Here is a 24932-nt window from a genome sequence, read left to right on the forward strand (position 1 = left end):
TTCTAATTGAGACAAACAGTTACCATTAAAAGTAGAGAGACATTTTCACAAACTTGAAAATAAAGAATATTTATATAAAAATAATTTATTCCACAATAACTTTTTGAACTCCCATTTCTATTTGTTTCTGAGTTTAATACAGAGCTTTTCTTATCACAGTCTAGACTTTTTTTGGCGGGTGAATTCAACAATACTACCATTAGTCACACACTGCTACTGTGCAGTGAAGTCATAGTACAGTTTGTATTGCAATCTGCCCTCTCAGCCTAGTATTGAAAATGACTGCCATGTGATGAATCCATTATTATGACTCAACAGCAGAATGAAGTCGGGGAGAAGATGAATTATTGGAGAGAGATTTGTTTAAACAGAAATGGGCCTGATTCTCTGTTGCTCTGTTGACTTCTGGCAGTCATTTACACCATTGCAAAGTGGGTGTAATGTACTGCTATTTTGATTTGGTAGCATTTTACACTGAGTTTATGTTGTTGTTAATGACTATACAAGGTGCAGGGCAAGTGAGAATCAGGCCCAAATAAGCTTAAGAGCCTAATTCTGCCACTCATGTTGAGTAGCACCTTATTACAAGTACTATGCAAGCCACTTTAGAGCATGGTGTCACCCAGTGTGCATAACTGTGGCTGAATTGGTCTCTTAGGCTAGGTCTACACGACCCTCCTAAAAAAGTTACAAGGAGGAATGATGGGCTCAGACCTAAAGAAATACACTGTGGGATGAAAATAAGTCAATACGGGATGAAGTAATAAAACAAATGCTAGTGGCTGACAATTCCCAGAAAAGATTAAGAGGTATAACCCCCAGAAAGAGGGAACCCAGTATGAAATACAACATCGCATGAAATGGGCATGGAAAAAGACTCCTGAGGACATGTTTTCCTGCTTTAGTGGCAGTTACATATGTATGTGAATCGAGAAATGCCTTTCAGAAGGTTTCTTATCCCAATGAAGTCATGGGAGTTTTGCCACTGATTTCAACAGGACCAGGAGTTGGTTTTAAATGAAACATCATGACAACAGTGATGTTACTGGGTGATCTGGTGCTACCAGACTGTTCCCAAGGGCAATTCCAAGCATTAAAAGAGAACCTACTTTACCAAAAAGCCTTTACTGTAGCCATGAACAAGAGCTTGAGAAAGTACTATGCAGTAGAAATAAATTCATATTGTGATTTATGACCAGAATTGACAAACTGAAGGTACTTGAACGAATATAGTGAATTTAACAGGTCATAATGTTAGTAACACTCTGACCTGTTAAACAAAACCATAAAGCACAATGATATTTTGGTTCCTAAATACATTCTGGCTTTCTGTCTTCTTTAAAAGGTCAGTTTTAAAAATCTGACTGATTACTATAGAGGTTAAGAACTTTTTTCTAACTAGCTTCTCATTTTTATGGCCTTTTGGTTTTATTTTGTGTGTATACATGCATATTTTAGATAACAGTTGATTTTACAATGGAACAGCTACTTGTAATAAAAACCTTTGAGAACTATAAACAAGAAAGAAAAAATCATGGCACCTTTTCCTTTTCAAACAGAAACCCTTTCATTAGCACTCAGACCTGTTAAATTCATTACACTCGATGCATAGAGAAAAAAAATCAAATGTTCTGGAACCATCAAATTGTGCACAAAGCTAACCTTTGTAACCATGGGATCTTATTACCATTATGCTTGTCCGCCCCATCCCTATGGTTTGTTACACTCATTTGTTGAGTCTTTTTTCTAATTAAATTTTGAGCTCTTTGGAGACAGGAACTGTGTCTCCCTATGTGATGGCACAACACCTAGCAAAATGGAGTCCTGATCCTGGTTGGTGCCATTACACAAATGATAAATAACAAGAGTAACCATCAGTTTTATTCATACTGGTAGGTTGTCATAATGATGTGAACTAACCTTCAGAAAGCTGCCCTGGAGTTTACTGATCCATAAACTGCCACTCCCATCTAGTGCTCACACTACTGTCCTTATCTGTCTCCTGTGCCCCCCAAAGTCCCTATCTTCCATCACCCCACCCACCACAGACTCTCAAACACCTCAACCCCTCTTTCTATCTGCCTAAACCTCACACAATCCCAAAGCACCACAGCATTCACTTCAAGTGAATATGCTGTGCCCAACTGCTCAGACTTCCCACCACACCAGCCAATTAATTTGAAAAGACTTAACTTCTCTTTCAGCTACTATAAAGCCTCATTTTCCTCACTAACCTGGAGATCTGGTAGTATTCTAAGGGATGGAAAAGAGAAGATGGAAAGAGGAGACCTGAATTTTACAGCTGTTGCAAGTTGAGATTAAACAGCATTTGAATATTTATTTTACTTATACAAAGATATATTTAGTGCCCCTCATCATGGCATCTGCTGTTGTTAATGTTATATTTACAAAAACAGAATAGAGTGGTGGCCAAAGGCACAGTACTAAAACTGCAAATAGTGTTCTCTAGATAAGGTTAATCCAGTTTGGCTTTGAGTGGCTTGCACTGTAAGTTCTTGGGACAAGACTGGTCTTGGTATATATCTGCCAAATGCCCACAACACCTTTGAGCATTATGAAAATAAATGAGTACTAATATTGCTAATGATATTAATGTGTTAAAACAAACCTTGTTAACTAAGGTCATTGCATAAACCAGCAGTTCAGTGTCAACCCCGTCCTTTTCCTCCAGGATCTCCATAATGTTGGACCATGGCTTGGCTCCTAAGAGTAAAACAGAAACAGTAGCTCATCATGTAATCTAGAAAAATGAACAGGTTCAGACAATATGTACCAGATTCATAATAGCAAATGGTTAGATAAATTGCTAAACAATTAGATTGTACAGTTCTTTGATGCATCAATATTTACATCTATATATTTACCGATAATGCTTAGTCCTGCCATGAGTGCAAAAGACTGGACTAGATGACCTCTCGAGGTCCCTTCCAGTCCTATGATTCTATGATATTACAGTTGTATAGTGTATTATTGGGACAGGTACGTATATCACGACAAGTACTGATGACTGAAATAAAGACGACTACATTGAATCCCAGTTTATGCTTCCCAGATAAAAAGCATCAGTGCAAGAGTGATATATCTTTTGTCCTAATTTTTACCTGAATTATTTTTATAACCCCTCCCTACATCTCCCCCCCCACACACTTCAAAGGTGATTCTCTCAGTTTTAGTCAGTAAGGGAAATACTATATATTTGTTTTGGATCATACAATTACAAAATCTGTGAAAAGCCAGGTGACTTTTAATAGCCTATTGCTCCAAATAAAGTAATTCTACAGGTCTTTAGAAAAATGGCTGGTAGACTCAAGCTAAAGTCGTATGTCTGAGATGCTCTGCAAAACCATCACATTTATTTGGCTAAACCTCAGGTGGATACATGTACTCAAGAAAGAACCAAAACTGATCTATCAAGGAAACTGAACCGGATAATGAAGGATCCAAGTTCAGACAGTTGTGTTTGAAGTAAATGTGAGGATCAGGAGGGAAATCAGAAAGCTATCAACTATTTACTTGGAGAGACTAATTCAACTACATGATCAGCAAAGCTGGAAGGCATTCTCTGAACTGCAGAGAAATGATTCTGACCAATCTTCATAGAAATCCACCTCCATAATTCTATCTGCAGGATATGGAGTGATGATACACTCATATAATGAAACTTGAGAGATGCTTCATCAGAACCTGTCATTAGGTGATCAGTGACCCCAAAGATAGGATGCTGTAGCCTAACAAATAATACTTTTGTGGTTGTCAGATACACCACATGAGTTATCATCATAACACTGCGAGCAATCTCTCATTCACACTGCTTTCAAATTTATATCCTGCCACACACACGCAAATCTCCCATTGACTTAATTGAGAACGCCATTCACAAAGTGATGGCAGTTTATAGTGTGCAAAGTTCCTTACAGATGAACATTTAGACAGCAGAATGTTCCCATTTTCAGTTCCTTTACTTTTATTGACACCAATATTCTCCAATCCTCACTGCAAACAAAACAAAACAGAAAGCTTTTGGCAGCTTCCATATCATAGGCAAAGGTACAAAAGGGCTGGAGATACATTCTCACTGCTCAGTATTTTTTCTAATGCATTAATTAAAACACTATTCTGTAATGAGCTTTTCCAGTTCCACTTGCCTTCTCTTCATTTGCCTCTCTACATAAACAGACATTTTTGGGCAAGGAACACACGTTCAAAAGACATGTGGAACAAATTCACTCTGCTCAAATAAGATATATGATTGGGAGGAATGATCCTCACTACAAAAATGTCTTCCTGTGGTTTCTAATGAAAAAAGAAAAAAGTAAGAAAACAAGAAAGAGAGAGAGAGAAACAAAAAGGGGAAACTATATTATTCTGACCGACAACAGTGCTATTTGTAAGGAAGTGAACTGTCAATAACATGACAAATTAATTACTTAATCCTTAATTTATGATTCAGTGAAAGATCTTCTGGGGGGGGAGGGGAGAATGCCTTTTATTCTGTAGCTAGACAGTCCTTATTTTGATTAGAACAATTCCATTTTGTTTTTTAAATGCAATATCTTGTTATTCTACCATTCCACATTCTCCTGCCCGTTTCCATGTAAAGATGACATCCACAGGTACCCATGAAAGCACAAATTTAGCTAGCCTACACCCATTGCTTCGCTGCTTTCTGGGTGTATAATTTTAATCTGTCAGTCAGACACTGTTATCAGCAAGTCATTCCAGCAGAACTTGCTTTTCAGAAGGTAATAGGCTGTTGTTGTTTACAAAAGGCCATTTCCTGACACATAACATGGAAATTCTGGATCACATGCTCAGCTAGCGTAAATCAATGTAGCTCCAGTGACTTCAATGGAGCTACTCCAATTTACACTAGATAAGGATGTGACATTTGCATCTAGGCTGCCCATTTTTCATTCTCCAACCTGGAGACTCTCATAAATAACCAACCTTCCATACAAACAGACTTTACTAAAATAGGACAAAAAGAACAGGAGGAGTTGTGGCACCTTAGAGACTAACAAATTTATTAGAGCATAAGCTTTCGTGAGCTACACTCACTTCATCAACGAAAGTTTATGCTCTAATATATCTGTTATTCTCTAAGGTGCCACAAGTACTCCTTTTCTTTTTGCGGATACAGACTAACACGGCTGCTACTCTGAAACCTAAAATAAGACAGGAGATCTACATTACACACTTCACCTCTCTACAAAGGAAAAAGGACTGTAAGCTATCTAAAATCCTACCTGCCACATGTGGCCACAACAATGGTACCCCTAAGTCACCCAGCAATATCATCAATCTATCCAGCTACACACTCAGCCCGGCAGAAGAGTCTGTCCTATCTCGGGGACTCTCTTTTTGTCCCAGCACCCCCAGAAACATGATACAATTTTGCGGTGATCTGGAAGCCTACTTTCGCCATCTCAGACTCAAAGAATACTTTCAAGATAACACTGGACAGCGCTCTGATACACAGATATCCTCCCACCAACAGCACAAGAAGAACTACACATGGATTTCTCCTGAGGGTCGAAATGACAGTCTGGACCTATACATAGAATGCTTCCGCCGATCTGCACAGGCAGAAATTGTGGAAAAACAACATCGCTTGCCTCATAACCTTAGTCGTGCAGAATGCAATGCCATCTACAGCCTCAGAAACAACTCTGACATTATAACCAAAGAGGCTGATAAAGGAGGTGCTGTTGTCATCATGAACAGGTCTGACTACCAAAAGGTGGCTGCCAGACAACTCTCCAATACCAAATTCTACAGGCCACTTTCCTCAGATCCCACTGAGGAATACACTAAGAAACTGCATCATCTACTCAGGACACTCTCTACACTAACACAGGAACAAATCAACATACCCTTAGAGCCCCAATTGGGGCTATTCTATCTACTCCCCAAGATCCATAAACCCGGAAATCCTGGATTCCCTACCATCTCGGGCATTGGCAATCTCACTGAAGGACTGTCCGGATATGTGGATTCTCTACTCAGATCCTACTCCACCAGTACTTCCAGCTATCTCCGTGACACCACTGATTTCCTCGCCCACAGACAACCCATTAGCCTGAAACATATTCTCACCAGCAAGACACACTGCACCATAGTAACTCTAACTCAGAAACCAATCCATGCAACAAACCTTGATGCCAACTCTGCCCACATATCTACACCAGCAACACCATCACAGGACCTAACCAGATCAGCCACACCATCACCGGTTCATTCACCTGCACATCCACCAATATAATCTACGCCATCATGTGCCAGCAATGCCCCTCTGCTATGTACATCGGCCAAACTGGACAGTCCCTATGTAAAAGGATAAAAGGACACAAATCAGAGATTAGGAATGGCAATATACAAAAACCTATAGGAGAACACTTCAACCTCCCTGGACACACAACAGCAGATTTAAAGGTAGCCATCCTGCAGCAAAAAACTTCAGGATCAGACTTCAAAGAGAAAGTGCTGAGCTTCATTCATTTGCAAATTTGACACCATCAGCTCAGGATTAAACAAAGACTGTGAATGGCTAGCTAACTACAAAAAGGGTTTCTCCTCCCTTGGTGTTCACACCTCAACTGCTAGAAGAGGGCCTCATCTTCCCTGATTGAACTAACCTCATTATCCCTAGCCTGATTCTTGCTTGCATATTTATACCTGCCTCTGGAAATTTCCACTACATGCCTCTGACGAAGTGGGTATTCACCCACGAAAGCTTATGCTCCAATACATCTGTTAGTCTATAAGGTGCCACAGGACTCATTGCCACTTTTACAGATCCAGACTAATACGGCTACCCCTCTGATACATTTTCTCATTGTGATCCTGAGGTGCACAATCAAAGAGAAAGCATGAGGTTACCTGTGAGGCTATCTTCTCTCATAGATTCATAGATTCATAGATACTAAGGTCAGAAGGGACCACTCTGATCATCTAGTCCGACCTCCTGCACAGCGCAGGCCACAGAATGTCACCCACCACTCCTATGAAAAACCTCACCCATGTCTGAGCTATTGAAGTCCTCAAATCATGGTTCAAAACATCAAGGAGCAGAGAAGCCTCCCTCCTCATCTTAGAGACTAACAAATTTATTTGGGCATAAGCTTTTGGGATATAACCATGAAAGCTTATACCCAAATAAATTTGTTAGTCTGTAAGGCGCTACAAGGACTCCTTGTTGTTTTTACGGATACAGACTAACACGGCTACCCCTCTGAATTCTCTCATCTTGTTACTGAAGTGTGTATATGCCCTCTAAATTCACAAGAGGATGCAGCAAGACAATGACGCTTATCTAGGAGCCTTGAAAAACATGAAGCTGTATGCTTGCTTTTTCATTTTCCTTTATTCTTCCTACCTTCCCTTGAAGAGGAATATTCATATTGTGGAAAGCTTTCAAACATCTCAGACTACTCATGAGTTCAAACCAAAACCACAGATCTGAACACTCCCAAATGTTAGGGAAATTTGTATCTAAATCCAAAAGCCCTGGCTTGCCACCAACTGTAATGGTCAGACCTCTTCAAACTTTGAAGACGTTCAAATTTTGAGTGAGAGCTAAACTTTTCAGGTCAGGTCTATCTTTACTGAAAAACTAAATCCATTTAATGTTCAGCTGTTTTTTTTTCCTTTTTATACTGTTATCTACCTACATTTGTTAATTCTCAATGCTATGTGGTAAACAAATGTAGTCTCCATACAACTTGGCTCCTCCTCCTGCACAATCATGCAATGAAGGTAAAATGCTGAATTTGTGGCAACACTTTTTCTGACAGCAGACCGTGACATATGGGGACGCAATGTGGCCTACTGGACAGAACACTGGGCTGGGACTCATGTGACCTGGTTCTATTCCTAGTTCTGTCACTGGTCTACAGGGTGACTTGGGGCAAGTCACTTCACCTCTCTGTGCCCCAAATTCTCCATCTGTAAAAAGGGGATGATGAAACTGACTCTGAAAAGTGCTTTGAGATCTGCTGATGAAGAGAGTTATACAAGAGACAGGTTTCAGAGTAGCAGCCGTGTTAGTCTGTATTCGCAAAAAGAAAAGCAGTACTTGTGGCACCGTAGAGACTAACAAATTTATTAGAGCATAAGCTTTCGTGAGCTACAGCTCACTTCATCGGATGCATTTGGTGGAAAAAACAGAGGAGAGATTTATATACACACACACAGAGAACATGAAACAATGGGTTTATCATACACACTGTAAGGAGAGTGATCACTTAAGATAAGCCATCACCAGCAGCAGGGGGGGGGGGAAGGAGGGAAACCTTTCATGGTGACAAGCAAGGTAGGCTATTTCCAGCAGTTAACAAGAATATCTGAGGAACAGTGGGGGGTGGGGTGGGGGGGAGAAATACCATGGGGAAATAGTTTTAACTTTGTGTAATGACTCATCCATTCCCAGTCTCTATTCAAGCCTAAGTTAATTGTATCCAGTTTGCAAATTAATTCCAATTCAGCAGTCTCTCGTTGGAGTCTGTTTTTGAAGCTTTTTTGTTGAAGTATAGCCACTCTTAGGTCTGTGATCGAGTGACCAGAGAGATTGAAGTGTTCTCCAACTGGTTTTTGAATGTTATAATTCTTGACGTCTGATTTGTGTCCATTCATTCTTTTACGTAGAGACTGTCCAGTTTGGCCAATGTACATGGCAGAGGGGCATTGCTGGCACATGATGGCATATATCACATTGGTAGATGCGCAGGTGAACGAGCCTCTGATCGTGTGGCTGATGTGATTAGGCCCTATGATGGTATCCCCTGAATAGATATGTGGACAGAGTTGGCAACGGGCTTTGTTGCAAGGATAGGTTCCTGGGTTAGTGGTTCTGTTGTGTGGTGTGTGGTTGCTGGTGAGTATTTGCTTCAGATTGGGGGGCTGTCTGTAAGCAAGGACTGGCCTGTCTCCCAAGATCTGTGAAAGTGATGGGTCGTTCTTCAGGATAGGTTGTAGATCCTTGATGATGCGTTGGAGAGGTTTTAGTTGGGGGCTGAAGGTGATGCTAGTGGCGTTCTGTTATTTTCTTTGTTGGGCCTGTCCTGTAGTAGGTGACTTCTGGGTACTCTTCTGGCTCTGTCAATCAGTTTCTTCACTTCAGCAGGTGGGTATTGTAGTTGTAGGAACTATTAAAAGCACAAGCTTATGACTTCCATGCAATACCAGTAGTAAAACTGATGAGAGAGAAAAATCAGGCTTCCTGTAGTGAACTGGAAGACGTTTCTTTCTCTGTATGTGTACCAGTGCCTTCCTACTGAATGGAACCAGAACTGCTCTCCTATATGTCATAGGCTTCCTATTGCTGACAGCTACTGGAGATTCTCCTTTATCTGAAGTGTGGTGTTTTTGGGGAAGGATCATTTGAGCTTCATTCACATTGCTGCCACTAAATTCAGTGTGGCCATGGATGGTGTAAAGCACAGTGACAACCATGACGTCCTAGATGATTCAGGACACTCTAAATACAGTATATCCAAATAGTATATCTAGTTACTTCCTGAGTCTCTGATTATTTTTTGGCCTCTCCTTAAAACTGTGTGCATATGAATTTTGTTCAAATCTAATCAAAAAGGAAGATGAGTTTGGTGGGGTCAGCCAAGTCCTAATATACAGTCTCCATATCATAGGCAGGCATGCAAGTAAACACAAATAGTTTTCTGTTCATGAAAAGCCCAGGAGAAGACGAATACCATAGGTGAGGAGTAAGGTGCAACTGGTACTGCTGTGTGAGAATTCATCGACTGAGAGAGGTTTATCTGTATATCTCTAGTAGTCATAAGCACTAACAGGTGACAACTTTTACATTTATACTTGTTTTTAAGCTTATTATGTTCATGCACATTCTTTCATCTGATTTTAGGAATATCAGTATTAATCTCCTGAATATCTAACTCTGTTTTGATAAGGGAGGAAAACATGAACTATTCTGATATTACAGGCTGCTTACAAGTCATGTAACAGCAGCCAGAGTTGCAGAAACAATAAGCACAAACAGGAAGTTACCGTGCTCAGCTCAGACACGGCGCTTTAATCTCTGTATTAAAAAAAGATGCTTGTGATAAAGTAGCAGCTGGAAGCACTGAAGAATTCTTACAGCACTTTCCAGCCCCCCCTGTATACAACACTTCCATTGAAAGGAGAGAGTTCCCTCATAGCTAAGAACAGACAGCAGACAAAAATTAAATAAGGGAGGATAAGCAAGAGGGTGCTCCGTATGATCTAGGGACTGTACAGTTGTTTACCTATGATCTGCTTTTATCCATTATTAAGCCAGCAGCTTCTATAGAGCTTTGTATTTCAGTTTGCATATGGATGTATTCTAGCAGAGAAATCACAGATGGGATCACTTGGAAACAGGGTTGAATTATTAAGGTTGGGGTTTTTTTTGGGGGGTTAATCATGTGTGGTACACATGTTAAAGAATTATGTCATATCTCATCGCCTTGCATGTGAATGAAAAACAGGGCTTTTTTCAAAGCAGCATTGAACTTAATTAGTTAGCTCTAAGATTTATGATAAAATTTCCAAAACAAGGCATGTAACATATTCTTCCTCTTTTTTTCCATCTAATAAACAAATCTTTTAAAGCAGGTCTGCCACTGTTACAAGGCAGCAATTACCAACTGTAATTAAAAAGGCAGCATCACCGCAACTAAAAAAGAAATGCTCTTCCTCTGAATACCTTAAAAAACCCCCAAACCCTAAACAGACAGGACAACACCACACACCTTCTCTTGTAGTTTCATGTTTTACTCTTGAGGAATTTCTAATATAATTGAAAGGGACTTTTTTTTTTTAAGCATAGTGGATATGTAAGGATAACAAGTTATTTGTGAAACCAGGATGCAATATGCCTCCCAACTGGTATGAGAATTCCAGTAATTTCCCACTTTCCTTTCAACAATCATCTAACCATAAGTATACTTTTTCAAAATTTTATGTTGATTTTCAAATTCTTTTATTACTTTTTTGGGGGAGTGAAATGTAGGCCCAAGGCCATCCTACAGGATATAAAAGGGGATGGCACATGGTAGCATGTTTTTTCCCCTTCTCCCTCCCTCCGCCATTGTTTAATAGTGTTTGCTAGCACGGGAACAGCTGGTGATTTGAACATATTGAGAATATAAGTGAGTTCAGAGGGCTGAGGAAATACTACAATTGGCTGTAAAAATAAATCATAGAACTCAGTATTACATGAGCACTATAAGTACATTTCTGCTGTATAGCATTCTAAGGTTTATGGGTTTTAATTCAAAACAGAAAACCAACCTGAACAGTCCACATTTTTAAAGTATTCCCTTGCCTTCCACCCGGTAACAGAGGATTTATGGCTCTTTTTTAATCTTTTCAACACACCAATTCTGATAGTTAAAAGTAAAAACTGGTAACTTTCTCTTCTCTCCCTAACATCCCACACCCTGCTTCTGTTCCCACCAATCATTTGTTTTACTTTAACCATAACGAGTCATTTGAAGAAGTTCAGCAGCAAGGCAACCATTCCAAGGATGGGAACTTTGTTTTAATCTCCATGTGTGTGAGACCACAACAATGGGTCTGCAGCTTCACAAACCTTCCTGGAGTCAAAGGAAAAGTTCAAATCAAAAGAGCATGTCCTTGGAGTTCTGCAATATTTTTGTGGGAAGAACCACCCAAAAAACCCCACCACAACATTTTTGTTCTTTTCTTAATTGTGTGCACATTTTTTAATACAAGTCTTTTTTCCTGGACATTAAGGATGACAAGTCTCAGCATAATATCTGCTGGAGGATTTTATTGCAATGCAACAAAAAGACCATTTTCTATGTACAGTTCATACTGGTACTATGTTTGTTTAGGTTTTTGGGATGACAAAAGGACAACACTGATGACTCGTTTTTTCTCCATGTTAGACGGCCGCTTTTAAGCAAGAAGAGAAAGCATGATCCTGAGGTTAGGGCACTCACTTACAACTTGGGAGACCAGAGTTCAATTCCTTGCTTTGCCACAGACTTCTTGTATGACAGAGGTAAGTCACTCAGTCTCTCATCTGTAAAATGGGGATGACAGCTTTTCCCTATCTCACAGAGATGTTGTGAAAATTATTACACTAGCAAATTGTGAGGCCCCTAGATATCCCAGTAATGAGGGCCATAGAGATAGATACAGGACCTTAGACAGACTAATTATGGAGAAGTTCCATATAGTCTTAGAGTCTTAGTAGGAAAACAAAGTAACTTCTACTGGCTGGTAACATTGAAGACAGGTTTCATCAATGTCTTTAATGTATATTTTCACTATGTGACAGATTCTGATATACTTATTCCTGTGAAATGGTATCTTGCCCCACCAGCAGCCCTAATGAGACCCAGGGAATTATTTAGAGAAGAAGTGTACTTCTCACAGTGACTCCGTGTTGTATTAATACTTTAAACATGTTTAAAAAAAATCAAGCAGCAGTTTTGTAAAATGACTGTGGGACAAATAATCACTGAGGAAGATTCCTCTGGGATGAACAGACAAACACACACCATAGCTGAAATCTTGGCCTCACTGAGATCAATGGCAAAACTCTCAGTAAAACCTAGATTTCACCCTATATTATCAGCTACTCACCTCTCTTCTCATCTACTGTGGATACTGCCTGGATTAAAAGTGGTGCATTGGATTCCGTATACTCCACAAACACCAGCTGCAGTTTGAGTGCTGTCTTTACCACCAGACGGAACTGAAAGAAAAGAAAGTAACTTGTCATTCAGCAGCTCACAGTATTTCCAGATGTGCTGCATGCCACTGTACCAGATGTAAGCATTGCATTTTGGCTTGAGGCAGCAATGGCAACAATATGAGAGAATGAAGCTATTTGAGCCACATAAATAAAAGTTCTGCACAGCCAGTTGGCCTAGTTGTTCACTAATAGGACAGCACTCTCCCCATTACCTGCAGCTCAGTCTTAACTCCAAAACTGAGGCTCCAAAGTGCATAACAAACATGACAATACATTCCTCACAGCCCTAGACAGTCCCTGGTCAAAGCATGGTAGACACTGAATCTACTGATCTGAGAACCTCATCTCCTAACACAGTATTTATTGTTCATTACTTGTGAGTGTTTAACATGGTCAGATTTCAAGCTCTTCCTCCCTCTTACGCAATAGGATATGATTTTTCCCTTCTTTCTTTTTCATTTCTTATAATATTTCTATTTAAACAGACTGAAATTCATTAAGCATGGGAACTGAGAGAAGTGTCTTTATACTTAACTGTCCCAGAAAACACTTTCATAAAATGGCCTTTTTGTACTCCAGCTGAGGGGAGCATTGAGTTTGCAACCTGCTAACAAGAAAACAAAAACTCTATCAATGAGCGGGGCCTCCCATCATGTATTCTCTGAGTTCAGAAACTTTGACTCCTAGGATGAAATTCTGATCCAGCTGAAATCACTGGCAATTGCCACTCACTTCAGTAGGGCCATAGTTTCGTCCATAGATTTCTCAGTAACAGAGAGGAAGGTTTGTCTATGAGATAATTTCCAAAGCACATAGTGGGAGCAGTTAAACGTTCTCATATAAACACCTACACACCTGACATCTGACAAAACCTTCTTCCCTGCAGGGTAAATTTCACCAAATAACACAGAGTCTCACATATAAAAGACACTGAAAGAAGGAGAACTTTTAAACAAACAGGACTGTGCATGGCCAGTGGAGAGGAATTGTATCAGGATGGCTATTATGGGTTAAAACTATTCTATTCTCAGCCCTCCAAAGCCATGGATTTAAAGCTGGAGAAAAGGGGATTGAACCAGTATGGCTCACCCCTTGACAAGTGAAGCTAACTAATGCTGATTACAGAATGAGCCATACCTGGGAAGGATCCTAGTTTTCCAGGATTAAAAAACCCACAAAATTCTCTGATTAAAAATACCCCATAAAAATTCATGTTTTTCTGCAATTAAAATGAAATGCTGAATTTAGTTTCCCTAGTCACAATGGGGAGCCCTGCTGCCTAGGGCTGACAGCCCAAGCTGAGCCACCTAGGGCTGACAGCCTGAGCCCCACTGCCAGGGCTCGAGCTGTCATCCCCGGTTCGGTTAATATGGAGAGCTAGACGATGGAGGCTTGGATAAATGGGGTTCTACTGCATATATTTTTATTTTTTCACAAAATGTAAAAACTAAACATTCTCTATAAAAATGAAAATTCAGTATTTTTCTGCAGCAAAGGGGATTTTGAGGATCCCTGCTTGTAAACGGCAGCAGAAGGGTGAGAGTCTGCAGAGAGAATGTGAAAGGCTCCTGCAGGGAAGACCTTGAGAACAAGGATGCTGTGACAGAGAGGAGCTGCGGTAAACAGGAGGCTCCTCCTAGAGACCCAGTCTGACAGACAGGTTTGGGCCTGAAAGCCTGAACCAGAAGGCTGAGCTCTAGCCAAGGAAGGCCTGAGAGACTTTTGGGAGACTCCTGGGACTTACCTCTGGGAAGAAGGGCTGGAGACTCCCTGCCTAAAGGGAAAGAGTGAATTAAGTGGGGTTTGGACCAGTATATAAGGACTCAATAAATAGGACCCCAGTAGGGGAATGTTTTAATTATCTGTGGACAGTGAATTATTAAGGGGTACTGAAGAAGGGAAAAATTGGTAGCAGGACATGACAGAGTGACCTCTGCCATAAGGTGGGGACTCAGTAAGCAGCCACCCTGCTAGCGTGATACATAATTACTCTCAGAAATACACTCCAACATACTAGAATCGAGCTCGGCTCTGTAAGAATGGGTATTTGTAACTTTTATTCGGTTTATCTGTTATCTTTCTCCGCACGAAAGCTATCCAACAGCTTGAGGAACATCTTATTGAATAGCGAGAGCAATGTGGTCCCTCTATCAATATAATAATCTTTGCCTGCTTTATATTTAAAATGTATCCGGGCAAAGACAGGACACTCTAAACAGCGGTTCGCAAACTATTGGGCAGGCCTCCCAAGGGAGGTGCAGGAATGTGTCAATGGAGGCATGAGTTCTGACTCTCCTTCCCCCCACCCTCATTCCCTCACCTGGAGGCAGCCTGGGCTCAGGCTCTCCTCATTCTCTCGCCCCATCCCTCATCTGGAGGTGACAGGGCTCTGGGGAACTAAATCTGCTGTGAAAAGTGATATTGACAAATATCACTTTTCTCATTGCTGTCCTTACTTCTGTGCTGCTGCTGGCACAGTGCTGTCTTCAGAGGTGACTGGTGATATATGTACTCAGAGGGGAGGCGTAAACAACTACAGATACAAAGAAGGGGGGCCCAATCAAATAATTTTGAGAACCCTGGCTCTAAAAGAATCCGTGCATTACTGTCTTATTTCAGTTTTCAGAGTAGCAGCCGTGTTAGTCTGTATTCGCAAAAAGAAAAGGAGTACTTGTGGCACCTTAGAGACTAACAAATTTATTTGAGCACAAGCTTTCGTGAGCTACAGCTCAAATAAATTTGTTGGTCTCTAAGGTGCCACAAGTACTCCTTTTCTTTTTGTCTTATTATATTAACTCAGTAGGCAGGAAAATAACTGAAACAGAGATTACCAGTTCCTAAAACACATTTATCTCATTCCAAGAAAAAAATCATTGTCCCAGTAATTATTGCTTCAAGGACATATATCTGTATAGTTGGTCTGTTTATCTATGGTACTTATATTTCCCATTATCAGTATCTGAGTGCCTCACAATCTTTAATGTATTTATCCTCACAACATCCTATGAGTTAGGAAAATACTATTTCCCCTGTTTTACAGATTAGGAACTGAGACACAGAAAGATAAAGGGCAATTGACTTTTAACAAGACTCAGTGTGACACTACCCAGGGTAAAATCAGGACTGATGAACAGATGTGTAACCTCAGTTCTCCAGCCTGGGGTGCCTTTCACACTGCTTTGCTGTGAGAGCTACCACTTCTGGTCTGCTCACCTACAGCCTCCAGCATGCAAGTTACTCCCAGTTATATTGTCTGAGTGCTATAGCCAGCCACTCAAGAATTTCACTGCAGAGTAACACTAGCAAACTCCCAATCCCAGACTTTCCCCCAGAAACATACATCTTGTACTGTCCAGCTCTCTCCTGGACAACACAAGTTCATATAAAATCCATCATTTTATTAATAAAGGATATGCACAAATCATGTTATCTCAAGTGGAGTTTCCCAAATATTTTAATACAAACACACTGATTTATCTAATCAGTAAAATGAATTTATTAACTACAGAAAGAGAGATTTTAAGTGACTACAAGTAATGATGCATAAAAGTCAGAATTGGTTACAAAAAATAAAAGTAAAGCACAACTAATTCCTCACTTAACAAGCTGAAGGAATTCAAAGTAAAGTCTCTCTCACCACACATTTCAGCAGTTTTATTGGCTGAATCTCTGTCAGTCAGGATCCCTCCCCCAGTCCAAAGTTATTCCCTTTTCTCACCAGGTGTTGTGGATGCCGTGGGTAGAGAGAAAGGGGGGAATAATTTGAAGTGTCTCCTCTCTCTATTCATAATTCTTTCTCTTCTTTGAAAATCATCTCCAGCTGAGGTTCAGAAGACAGAAAGTCTGTGTGGACCCCAAACCCACAGCTATGTCTTTGTCAAGATGTAAATTTTCACCCACATCCTCTTTCCTGCCAAAGAATGGTCACTTAACCAGGTGTTGGTCAATTTGATTTTATTGACACCTGGCTGAAACATTGGGCATTGGCTCTGGGGAATTGGTTTGTAGCTGCTGTCCCCAGACCTGGAACGTGTTTAGTAATACCATACAGAGGAATCCTATAACTTTATATGCAACGCTACCACACATATTTTACCAGGAAAATAATGATCAGCAAATTATAAGTTTTCAAATGATACCTCACAAGGCATACTTTTACAGGACTACGATAAATTTTGTAAAAGGGGTGTCACATTCAGGTGCCTAAGTCACTTTTGAAAATGAGACTCAGGATTCTAAGTCAGTTGGAGTTGCAGCTCTGAGCGGCGCAACACCTAAATACCTTTAAAAAGCCGTATGCAGTGGTGTGGTAGCTGGAAGAACTCTGGGTAAGCTAGTAACTTGTCTCTCTCAGTAACAGAAGTTGGTCCAATAAAAAATATTATCTCACCCACCTTGCCTCTTTAAAAAATTGGGCTTCTGTCACTTTCCCAAGATCACTCAAGCAGTCCATGGAAGAACAGGGTCTTAGACGCAGGTTTCCCAAATCCAAGGTTAGCACTCTAATCACCAGACTGCCTGTCTAGTGACCCCTTGTTTTAGGAAAGCAGTGAAGGGACTAATGAAAATCAGACACTTAGAGGTGGCCTTCTAGTAATGTGGTGAAAACTCAACTCATTAAATAAGGGGTATCTGGAGATGATTTTTATTGCTTAATTATCATTTAAATTTATTAATCAATTTTATATTTAGGGCCCAGATCAAGGTCTCTTGAGCTATGCACTGCACAAATGTTTAAGCAGAATCTCTTCCCTGTAAAGCTTGCAACTGAAGAACCAAGGAAATCTTACTGTAGGCCATAACTTTTGACTTTCCTTAGAACTTTAGGCTCAGTCACACAGGCCACTGCTGACTGGATCTATATGGAGGTATCTGGGAGTGAAGTCACATACAGCTTCCAATAGACAAAAAACAGTGTGAGATGCTGATCTTTAAAAACTATCCATTTGTAATTCCACTACCTCCTCCACGAAGCAGAGGGCCATTTTGTGATCTCAGCATGCTAACTGTTGGTCATGGCTATCCGTGGCGGTCTATTAAGTCAATTTATTCTTTCATTCAGCTTGCAGCTGCTATGCTACAAACCCTGTAAACCCTTAGGGCCAATGTGACTGTTTCAGCCTACTAAGGTTTCTGTATATGGATTTACTGAAGCACAGTCTGACTTTTTGAGCGTTCTCTGCAGCAGTCAACCTACTGTGCTTAACTGGATACCAGACCATAAGATGGCTGCTGGGTATAATCCAGCAACCAAGACCTGGAGAAAGAGGTGATTATATATGTATATTTTTCCTTTTAAATTGTAGTTTATAGCCTCATCTAATTTTGGCAATAGGAGATGCTTTTAATTCAGTTATAAAATTGCACATTTTTGGGAATCATTTGGCTCCTAACAGAATAAAAACAGACAAAATAATTAATAAATATTGGGGAAATAGGTATGTGTGAAACCACATGACCAAACTGGTTGGTGACGTTAATCACTTTAGTGGACAAAGGATTTAGATGTTGTTAACTGTTGTCATCTCTTTGTCAACAAGATTTGTTGGCAGGGAATGAGGCTCTGTGTGTGATGCGCACTTCAACATAAAATGGTACTGAAAGCTCTTGGCTTGCTGCTTTGTACTAAAGCAGAATTTTTATGTAGAATGGTCAATTTTCCCCCAAAATGAATTCTTGGGAGGGGAAGAAATTTGGATCAAATTTGTGACAACCAGAAAAAAAATGGATTTAAAAAAAAAAGTCAAAACGGTTGGTTTCAGTCATGTTGAAATGAATCATTTCGACTTGTTTTGAAAGAAATGCTTACTCACTGTAACCGTGGATCTTCAAGATGTGATGCAGACGTGTATTTCACTTGAGTGTGTGTGCATCCAGCATACTGGACCCAGAGATTTCTGCCCAGCAGTACCTATAGAGGGGCAGTGCTCGTGCCTCGTGGCCATAGATCCCTGCCCCCGGCTATATGAGGGGGCACCATCCCGATCCACCTCAGTTCCTTTGCATCAAATACCCAGACTCCGAAGCAGAGGGGACGGATGGGGTTGTGGACTACACATCTGTATCACATCTCAAAGGACAACAATTACAGTAAGTAACCGTTCCTGCTTCTTCTTCAAGTAGATGCAGCCATGTATTTCACTTAGGTGACTCACAAGCAGTACCACCAGGGGATGGGGACTGAAGGACTGCCCTGCATGTAAGGAGGCTCTGCCACCAAAGCCTGCAACTCACACACTCTCTTTGCAGATGTTATTGCCACAAGGAATGAAGTTTTTTTACATAAGTGAGGAAAAGGATAGAATGCCAAACGCTCCAAAGGAGATCCCATCAGAATTGTTAAGACCACTTTAAGGTCCCACAAGGGAACTGGTTCCTGCACCAGCAGATGGAAACAAAGATTGGAAACACCAATCTTCCATGAATGAGTGGATGAAAGGCTGAGATTGCTGTTAGATGCATGAGCTAAATGTAAGGCCCAATGACTGAAGATGCCGCAAATACTTCAAGATGTCATGGATACTAGTAAAAAGAAAAGGAGTACTTTATTAATAAATTTGTTAGTCTCTAAGGTGCCACAAGTACTCCTTTTCTTTTTGCAAATACAGACTAACATGGCTGCTACTCTGAAACCTGTCATCATGGATACTAGTAGTGTTGGCTGAACTCTGTGGGCCAATGACCACATTGAAAAATGCTTCCACTTTGCCGAATAGGCCATCCTGGTTGAGGATTTTCTAATACTGAGTAGGACTACTGAACAGCTGCTGAACATTGCTCTTCCTCCTCATTCAACCATGGAGCAGTCATGCCATGAGATGCAGAGCGTGACCATGATTCTGCCTGACCAGGTCAGAATGAAAAGGAAGGAATATGGGAGGCTGAATTGACAGTGCAAAAAATTGGCAAAATTTCCTTGGCCATAGAAAAAAAATCAGTTTCAGTTCAAACCAAACTGCTTTCCCCCGCTCCAGATTTTGTGGTTCAGCCCCTGACCAAAAAAATCAATAATAGGCTCAGCTCCAATTTGTACACCTTTGGGGAGGACAAAGCTGAAACAAGAGCATGAAACTGCCAAACAATCCCTTATTTAGTTTCCACAGTGTCTACACAGTTCTGAAATTATCAAGGGTACTATATTCACGGTGAGGTACTATAACCATTTATAATGTTACATTAATGGATAGTATCTCAGGTGAAAACAGAACAGTAGTTTCACACTTAAAAAAATTCAGATCCTGAACTTTAAAGAGCCACTCGTTTATTATAAAATATCACCATCTAGTAGGTTGGATTTTTACATTTCACAGTCAATGGGCTTTAAAAGGCTTTTCAGTTTTCAAGGTATTTCTTTTCAGCTACTTAAGTTGGTATCTACAGTATGAGAAAAATGTAAATATTTTGATCTCCTAACCTTGCTAAATGGGAGGAAAAAGCATCAAATATATAACTTTGTAGCCTTATTTTTTCAAACCAGAGCAATAGATAAGATTAAAGATGCTAAATATTGATTTAAAATACCCATAAACCAAACCTTTAATGTTCGTATGAATCAGCAACACATTATGGTAGTTGATGTGTAGCTCACAATGCCAGTGTGTAGCTCACTAATTTGGTCAGTGTAACTGTAAAAATATTGTCTTAGGTATGAGACCTGGCTGAAATAACTAAGACTCCTAATTTCATAGGGTGAGATTCTACGAGGTGCAACACAAAACTTGCAGCCCGAGGGGAGGAGAGTAAAGACAAGTTTATTAGAAGCATAACATGATCTTTTCCCCTCTCTACCCAACTCAAGGGGTTGTAATTAGCTTTCTCCCTATAGGTACCAAGTTGTGCCTTTGCCTCAATTCCACTAAAAACTTGCCAGGTTTGTAGTACCCTTTTTACCCTCCCATAAACACCACAACCCTGGGTTCCAATCTGTGTACTTGAGCACAGCGATGCTCTGAGAGTGTCTTGATCATTCTGGTGCTTATACTACCTTTTCCTGTATTTCATATATTACAGTGATTAGAAATTTGCTAAAGTAAACAGCCAAGTAATATATCACAGAATTATAGAGGCAATAATTAAATTATTACTCATGATGTCTAACTGGTTTTTTTAGTCCATTGATGCTTCGCAGACCAAACAGAGTAGGTATTTATATCTTGATACATAAACGCATGGTCCATCCCAAACCACTCAACAGACTGCAGTGTCACACAAATGACTTTTCCACTCCAAGGGTTAGCAGCTGATAAATAAAGAAAAGGAGGATGCCGGGGTGGGACTTGGATTCCTGTCTGAAACAATACAAGGGAAACAGACACTGAAGTAGAATGAAGCATGAAATTCAGTCTATTTGGAACACTGGTCTCAGAGCAGAGGTCAGAAACAATGACCCAGAAGCCTAGCAGAACAGAAATCCCAACTCCAGTGCCTTCCACTCACACAAAAGTATATATAAATTCCACAAAGCTGCTTGCTGAACAAATAAAAAAAACATTCCAACAGCCACAGCTAAAACCAGCACTAAATTAGATCATCTCACGAATAGAGGAAACAATACAAAAGAGAGAAAATGATCTTCTGAACTCTGATGAGAATTTAGTCTATCAGAGCCCCTTGTAGGGTATTTTTAGGAAGTAATGCAAGGCATGTTTGTTAACCCTGGATTTCTATTTTTCATAAATTAGGCCCATGGGTAGGGGCATTTTCCCAGTCAAGGAGAGATAGGGGTTGAGGTAGGGACTGAATTGGTTGTTGACAATCATTTTAATCTATGTATTGCATCCAGACACCACAGTGATGGGTGCAATACAAAAATTCTGTGTTCTATTCCCAGCCTCCTGAATCATTAACTTCCAATGAAAACTGTGTTTAAATCATTTAAGCTGTTTCTAAGATATACTGGCCTTCTTACACTTTGTAATAAACGAGGATGAATCGTTTCCTGTAGGATTTTAAATCGCTATCTAAATTACTACAAAAATCTGTAGGACACATGCAACTTTGATTTAACAGGACGTGGTGCAGTAAGAACAATCATGAGCAGAAACAGACTGCAAAAGTACAACTGTGGCATCTTATGAGACAACAGCATCATCACAGTGTGATCAGTTTGGGGTTGTGATTAATTCATATTTTTCCTGCTTTTCTTAAGGTATTTACAATTTTACTTTGCAAATACCACTGCGTGTGGAAAAAAGATGTCAGCCCTTTAGGGTTATAAATACATCTGCTGACCCAAGGAAGCGAAGTTTCACTAACAGCAAACCAGGTTTTGAGATTGACCCTGGATTCTTAAATCACTGAAGGCTGTGATGTCAATGTTTTTCTCAAGGATGCTGGAGGGGATTGAGAGGGGGAAGTGATGTTCACAAAGTACTTTGTTCTTTTCACATCACTTGCCAGCCAATCCACAGAGAGGAAATGATGTTAGCATCTTCTGGCTAAAGATAAAATGCAGCCATCACTGTAAAAGGGAGGAGAGGAAAGCAAGGAAGGGAAGAAACATTAACATTTCCCCTCTAAGCATCTTTTACACTGTACAGTGAGTTTGGCAGTTCCTTCCTGTTTTATCTCTTTACATTAAGACAATCGGAATAATGTATTACAAAGCTAGCCAAACATACTGCACAACAGAGATTGCAAGATTAATATTCCAATGAAGGGCCTCATTCCAATTGTTAATCATTCACCTAGAAAAACCTAAAACTTTACAGGGGAAATTGCCGAAAGTGTTTAAAATAATATTCACTTTGTGCAGCTTTTAGCAATTTACTTTTTTAAATTTTTAAATGAATTCCTAACAGCCAGTGTAAATTCAGAGTGTTCACTGGATGCAACATAGTTACTCCAGAATTACACCAAAATAAATGAGGGATGAATTTAGCTCACTGAATTTTAGTCACTTGAGACTTGAGGCCTGAGCCAACGTGCACTGAAATCATTGGGAGTCCTTCCAATGAGTCAGGCGTTCAGCATGTTGCCATGCTGCATAAGAGACTGAGGTTCAAGTTGCTCCTTGGGATATTACACCTCAGACCAGCAGGTGGCAAAGTCAAAACTCTCTTCTTCATTGGGGAGATTCATACTACAGTAGAACCTCGGAGTTACAAACACCAGAGTTATGAACTGACCGGTCAACCACACACCACATTTGGAACTGGAAGTATGCAATGAGGCAGCAGCAGAGACAAAACAAACAAACAAACAAACAAAAAACAGTACAGTACTGTATTAAATGTAAACTACTAAAAACTAAAGGGAAAGTTTTTTAAAAAAAGATTTGACAATATAAGGAAACTGTTTCTGTGCTTGTTTCATTTAAATTAAGATGGTTAAAAACAGCATTTTTCTTCTGCATAGTAAAGTTTCAAAGCTGTATTAAGACAATGTCCAGTCGTAAACTTTTGAAAGAATAACTCTAACATTTTGTTTAGAATTACAAACTTTTCAGAATTATGAACAACCTCCATTTCCAAGGTGTTCACAACTCTGAGGTTCTACTGTACTTTATTCTCAGCACCTTCTAGATCCATATAGCAGTCCCCGGAAGGGTTGCAATTATGTTTGGCTGCAAGATTTTTGCTGTAATAAAGCCACTACTTATGCAAAGATGGAGAGAAGGCAAAGTATTGGACCTGAATAAACAATGGGTAACTCTCTCTTACTCAGATGGGCCTACAAGTTGTACTAAACGTAGCTCTCCCTCAGGCAAAACTCCTTCTGATATGTAAGGGAGTTTTGCTTGAGTAAGTACTGCAGTATTAGACTCTTGGGTGAGTGGGGAGAGCTTCCCATCAACATTGGTGCAAAGTGGAGTGGAAGGAAAACAAGTTAGATGTTGTGGTGGTGCAAATGGGAAACTGCATCTCTGAAATAGGTGGAAAATAAATGTGTTCAGGGAATGTAAAGCCAAAGCGTACCTGGTACATGGTGCCCTCTTATTATTGTAAAAATCTAAATTACGCCATTTAAAAAATACATTTTGAATATTTTTTAAATCCAAAGGTCCAACTGCAATAAGAGCTTCAACAATAGGAAGAGAAACACAAAATTAAGTATTATGGACCATTCTCTTTTATTATAAAATGACTGTAGCATCAAAAAGTTCTATTGACAGTAGTCCAGTTTATATCCCCAGTTCATTACCCTAATTTCATTTATTCTAATTATCCACTTATTTATCTGAGACAAAAGAGAAGGGACAGATATAACTATCAGACCCAAATGTTCCATGATAACTGGCACACACCTAGAAAGACAAAACACAATACAAAATTATGTTGTTATATCAGAATTAGTGCTGATTGTTATACTGCCTGTCGATTGTCTCTTAAACCCATATAAGTCTAAGAGCTAGTAATAAAAGAAGCAAAGAATTAATCTCTTTTACAGCAAGCAAAAACCCAAAGGCTATTATCTGTTAAATGAAGGAGGAAAGGCACTTTGAAATACTTGAACTCAAAGGACAAATAGCTTAAAATATTTGCTTTCATGTGCAGCTATCTCTGAGTCTAACATGTCATGGCATTAGGGTCAAAACTCTACTATTATTTATATGAAGTAGCATTAAGAAGCCCTAGCTCTACTGTACACTCTGTAAAAATAAGGAGGAGCTGGACCCTGGTCCAAAGAGTTTACAGTGTAAGCAGAGGACAAGAGACAATAGACGGATACAACAGACAGAATGAAATGATACTTCTCAGCAAGATAAGCAGTGGTCATAACCCATGGACCACCCAACCTCTATCAGGATTTTGTAAGCATGACAGCGGAGGAGAGTTTAATATATTTGACCCCAATCCTTGATACACAGAATTTTGCTGCATATGTGGTTGAAGATTCAGTTCTTATGGTTAATCTATGACTATTACTAATTATATAACACCAAAAGAGTGCTAGGTGCTTTACAGGAGTATAAGATGCCTCCTCTGAAGAGCTTACCATCTAAATAATTTATCCTAGATGGGTATTTTCCTCTTTTAATTAATGATAGGAGGGGGAAAACAATCACCCTCCATCTTCGTGAAGAACATAGCCTTGGCATATATGGCAGAAATGGCTATGGGACCTGAATTCCAAAGCTGATTCTTGAAAATCCCATCCTGATTCCCAAAGCATTATTAGGCCATAACCTGTATCATTTTTGCAGTTTGCATCTTTTACCATAATGAGACACGAAACATACTCTGTCTTT

The 24932-nt window shown here is 39.9% G+C and overlaps 1 protein-coding gene across 5 annotated transcripts in view; it reads right to left on the minus strand.

Annotated features, from left to right (window-relative positions):
• FHOD3 (formin homology 2 domain containing 3) overlaps window positions 1–24932 on the minus strand; it is a 623525-nt gene that overhangs the window by 169192 nt on the left and 429401 nt on the right. For all 5 annotated transcript variants that reach the window (XM_043508620.1, XM_043508619.1, XM_043508621.1 and 2 more), the window contains exons 7-8: window positions 12631–12742; window positions 2630–2724 (exon numbers count right to left, since the gene is read on the minus strand). In XM_043508620.1, coding sequence (XP_043364555.1) covers window positions 2630–2724; window positions 12631–12742 — 207 coding nt within the window. The remainder of the gene's footprint in view (window positions 1–2629; window positions 2725–12630; window positions 12743–24932) is intronic.

Source organism: Dermochelys coriacea, chromosome 2 (assembly GCF_009764565.3).
Source record: "Dermochelys coriacea isolate rDerCor1 chromosome 2, rDerCor1.pri.v4, whole genome shotgun sequence".
NCBI lineage: Eukaryota > Metazoa > Chordata > Testudines > Dermochelyidae > Dermochelys > Dermochelys coriacea.